General features: G+C 62.4%; 3 protein-coding genes across 3 annotated transcripts in view; 1 reads left to right on the forward strand and 2 right to left on the reverse strand.

Moving 5' to 3' along the window:
• PHYSODRAFT_387718 (hypothetical protein) overlaps positions 1–910 on the reverse strand; it is a gene marked incomplete at both ends in the record, with an annotated part of 2,228 nt that extends 1,318 nt beyond the window's left edge. Inside the window, 2 exons of the mRNA XM_009541885.1 lie at positions 155–325; positions 740–910. Coding sequence (XP_009540180.1) covers positions 155–325; positions 740–910 — 342 coding nt within the window. The remainder of the gene's footprint in view (positions 1–154; positions 326–739) is intronic.
• A 1,678-nt stretch (positions 911–2,588) lies between these two features.
• Positions 2,589–2,969, forward strand: PHYSODRAFT_308271 (hypothetical protein; the record flags this gene model as incomplete). The annotated part of the gene is made up of 1 exon (XM_009541886.1): positions 2,589–2,969. One exon carries the CDS (start codon positions 2,589–2,591, stop codon positions 2,967–2,969), a length of 381 nt encoding a protein of 126 aa, XP_009540181.1.
• Positions 2,970–3,025: 56 nt separating this feature from the next.
• PHYSODRAFT_566888 (hypothetical protein) lies at positions 3,026–4,366 on the reverse strand. The gene has a single exon (XM_009541887.1). The coding sequence runs from the start codon at positions 4,273–4,275 to the stop codon at positions 3,151–3,153; it is 1,125 nt and encodes a 374-aa protein (XP_009540182.1). The 5' UTR covers positions 4,276–4,366; the 3' UTR covers positions 3,026–3,150.

A 4,366-nucleotide genomic window follows, 5' to 3' on the forward strand; every position in this document is an offset into this window, starting at 1 on the left:
CAGAGCGGCCTGGCGACTTTGGTGACTCGTCCGCGTTCGATGGCGACGCGGTGGCCGGCGAGGCTGGCACGACGGCCAGCTTCACGGTGGAGACGCACGAAACGACCACCTCGGTGAGCACGACCTCGGTGAGCACGACGGAGGAGACCGCCACCTTCGACGCACCCGCAGCAGACTTCGGTGCGGCGGCAGACTTTGACGCACCGGCAGCAGACTTTGACGCACCGGCAGCTGACTTTGGTGCGGCAGCAGACTTCGGCCCGCCCGCCGAATCTTCAGCACCCGACTTCGGTGCCGCAGCAGAGCGGCCTGGCGACTTTGGTGACTCGTCCGCGTTCGATGGCGACGCGGTGGCCGGCGAGGCTGGCACGACGGCCAGCTTCACGGTGGAGACGCACGAAACGACCACCTCGGTGAGCACGACCTCGGTGAGCACGACGGAGGAGACCGCCACCTTCGGTGCGGCGGCAGACTTTGACGCACCGGCAGCAGACTTTGACGCACCGGCAGCAGACTTTGACGCACCGGCAGCTGACTTTGGTGCGGCAGCAGACTTCGGCCCGCCCGCCGAATCTTCAGCACCCGACTTCGGTGCCGCAGCAGAGCGGCCTGGCGACTTTGGTGACTCGTCCGCGTTCGATGGCGACGCGGTGGCCGGCGAGGCTGGCACGACGGCCAGCTTCACGGTGGAGACGCACGAAACGACCACCTCGGTGAGCACGACGGAGGAGACCGCCACCTTCGACGCACCCGCAGCAGACTTCGGTGCGGCGGCAGACTTTGACGCACCGGCAGCAGACTTTGACGCACCGGCAGCTGACTTTGGTGCGGCAGCAGACTTCGGCCCGCCCGCCGAATCTTCAGCACCCGACTTCGGTGCCGCAGCAGAGCGGCCTGGCGACTTTGGTGACTCGTCCGCGTTCGATGGCGACGCGGTGGCCGGCGAGGCTGGCACGACGGCCAGCTTCACGGTGGAGACGCACGAAACGACCACCTCGGTGAGCACGACCTCGGTGAGCACGACGGAGGAGACCGCCACCTTCGGTGCGGCGGCAGACTTTGACGCACCGGCAGCAGACTTTGACGCACCGGCAGCTGACTTTGGTGCGGCAGCAGACTTCGGCCCGCCCGCCGAATCTTCAGCACCCGACTTCGGTGCCGCAGCAGAGCGGCCTGGCGACTTTGGTGACTCGTCCGCGTTCGATGGCGACGCGGTGGCCGGCGAGGCTGGCACGACGGCCAGCTTCACGGTGGAGACGCACGAAACGACCACCTCGGTGAGCACGACGGAGGAGACCGCCACCTTCGACGCACCCGCAGCAGACTTCGGTGCGGCGGCAGACTTTGACGCACCGGCAGCAGACTTTGACGCACCGGCAGCTGACTTTGGTGCGGCAGCAGACTTCGGCCCGCCCGCCGAATCTTCAGCACCCGACTTCGGTGCCGCAGCAGAGCGGCCTGGCGACTTTGGTGACTCGTCCGCGTTCGATGGCGACGCGGTGGCCGGCGAGGCTGGCACGACGGCCAGCTTCACGGTGGAGACGCACGAAACGACCACCTCGGTGAGCACGACGGAGGAGACCGCCACCTTCGACGCACCCGCAGCAGACTTCGGTGCGGCGGCAGACTTTGACGCACCGGCAGCAGACTTTGACGCACCGGCAGCTGACTTTGGTGCGGCAGCAGACTTCGGCCCGCCCGCCGAATCTTCAGCACCCGACTTCGGTGCCGCAGCAGAGCGGCCTGGCGACTTTGGTGACTCGTCCGCGTTCGATGGCGACGCGGTGGCCGGCGAGGCTGGCACGACGGCCAGCTTCACGGTGGAGACGCACGAAACGACCACCTCGGTGAGCACGACGGAGGAGACCGCCACCTTCGACGCACCCGCAGCAGACTTCGGTGCGGCGGCAGACTTTGACGCACCGGCAGCAGACTTTGACGCACCGGCAGCTGACTTTGGTGCGGCAGCAGACTTCGGCCCGCCCGCCGAATCTTCAGCACCCGACTTCGGTGCCGCAGCAGAGCGGCCTGGCGACTTTGGTGACTCGTCCGCGTTCGATGGCGACGCGGTGGCCGGCGAGGCTGGCACGACGGCCAGCTTCACGGTGGAGACGCACGAAACGACCACCTCGGTGAGCACGACCTCGGTGAGCACGACGGAGGAGACCGCCACCTTCGACGCACCCGCAGCAGACTTCGGTGCGGCGGCAGACTTTGACGCACCGGCAGCAGACTTTGACGCACCGGCAGCTGACTTTGGTGCGGCAGCAGACTTCGGCCCGCCCGCCGAATCTTCAGCACCCGACTTCGGTGCCGCAGCAGAGCGGCCTGGCGACTTTGGTGACTCGTCCGCGTTCGATGGCGACGCGGTGGCCGGCGAGGCTGGCACGACGGCCAGCTTCACGGTGGAGACGCACGAAACGACCACCTCGGTGAGCACGACGGAGGAGACCGCCACCGTCGATTCTATTGGCTTACCTGCTGAAGATATGAAGCTTGGTGGGGCATCCGGGCATGGCTCTAGCTGTAATGAAGCTGCCGCGAAGCCAGATATCGATTTTGATATCGACGCAGGTTTCTCGGATGCGATGGAGTTCGAGGACTCGGTCGTCATGGCGGAGTTTGAGGCTGCTGCCGCCACTTCTTCTGAAAAGGCAGCACGAGATATTAGCTTTGACGACGAGTTTGACGAGATTTTTGGCGATGCTCCGGCGAACCCTGTTGGGACAGCTTCCACTGGTGATGAAAATGCGAATGCATCCTCTGAAGTTGCAGCTCAGCTTGACAAGTACGATGAGGAGTTTGACGAGATATTCGGTGATGCGGAACAACGGCAAACGGAAACCACAGAGAATACCGACAAGGACGCGCCTAAGAAGGACCCCAGTGCTGTGAGTGATGGAGACCAATCCGTCTCCGGTGTGGAAGTACGCATAGGAACGCCTGCATCAGACTTTTCATTCCGCTAGCAGATAGATTATCGACAAAGATACACAACACAATACAGCGCGGCAAAGAACTAGGTATAAGGCAAACGGAAAGTGTTTTTGAGAGATGATGCCACGCGAAATGGAGCTACTTCTTGAACCACCGCACTCTACCTACCTTCTACTCTCTTGGAGCCTTGATTACTTGCAGCCACTGACCGCTTCACTTAAACGTATTGAAGTCGCGAACCTCGTTCACAATTTCTAGGGCGCGCTGGAGTAGTGTTCGCATCTCGTCGCAGTTCGAGCGTCGGGCAGCAATGTCGCCCGTCTCGGCCAACAGCTCCGAGAGCTTGTCCTCGCGGTATAGGGATGACACGAGCTCGTTCTGAATATTCTCCTTCGAGTGCCCCACCATGAAGCACATAATGGCCTTGGGCACCAGATCCAGGAAGTTTTTCCGCACGATATCGAAGTAAGACGCGAGTAGACTCTTGATAATTTCCGTCTCGATGCGTTCCCGGTCCGTCGGGTCATCGCCCTGCCGCATGCTCACTGGTACCTGAGGAAGCTTGACGACTGCAGGCTTTGAGCTCGTGACGCCATCCGCGCCGCTTTTCTTGCGACCGCCACCAAAGAACGACAGCAGGCCGTTGCCTTCCTGCTTCTCCTCAGCGGCGCCAGCGTGTCCAGCTGGAGCGGCGCTTTGCTTTACTGGCTGTCCGGCGCGGCGCGGGTCCTGGTTAATCATTTGGTTGGTAGGGGCTCCCGCGGACGCCATCGTCTCGCGCTGCATCTTCTCCATCAGCTGTGCAACCGCGCGACTACCGCCAATGAAGTCCGGGTGGTTTGTGTTCACGTAAGCCAACTCAATCTGAATAAGGTTCTGAATCATAGCTTGCGTCGGCACCAACGAAGCACGGAGCATGCCGTTGACCACTTCCATGACGCGGTCGCGCAGCTCGGGGAAGCGCGTGAGCTCGATCGTCTCGCACTGCGACGTCACGCGCTGCAGCTCGTCAAAGACAAGGTCTACACACTGCAGGCCGGGCTGCTCCAACCTGCTGATCTGGCGCTTGGCGAGCAGCTCGAACGATACTTCCGGAACGAACAGCGACTGGCGCGGGCCGTTGGCGTTGCGAATCGTGGTGCGGATGTCCTCGTCGCTGAGTCCATCAAATGGGTTGACCTCACGAAGTGACTTGGAAAAGATCTCGTTGAAGATGTAGTTGATGCGCGCGCCGCCGTAGAGCTCGTCCATTTCCACGAGCTGGTGGTTGCGTCCGTCCAGCGAGTTGGTGAAGTTGCTGGAGAAGTGCGACAGCAGGTTCAGCAGGCAGCCGCCCATTTCCCGTGGGGCGACATTTGCTCCGTGGGGGAGCCCATCTCGCCGAGTTCCTGATCGAGGTCAGAGATCATGCTGCTGATCTTGGACTTGA

Source organism: Phytophthora sojae, assembly GCF_000149755.1.
Source record: "Phytophthora sojae unplaced genomic scaffold PHYSOscaffold_48, whole genome shotgun sequence".
In the NCBI taxonomy this organism is placed as follows: Eukaryota; Oomycota; class Peronosporomycetes; order Peronosporales; family Peronosporaceae; genus Phytophthora; species Phytophthora sojae.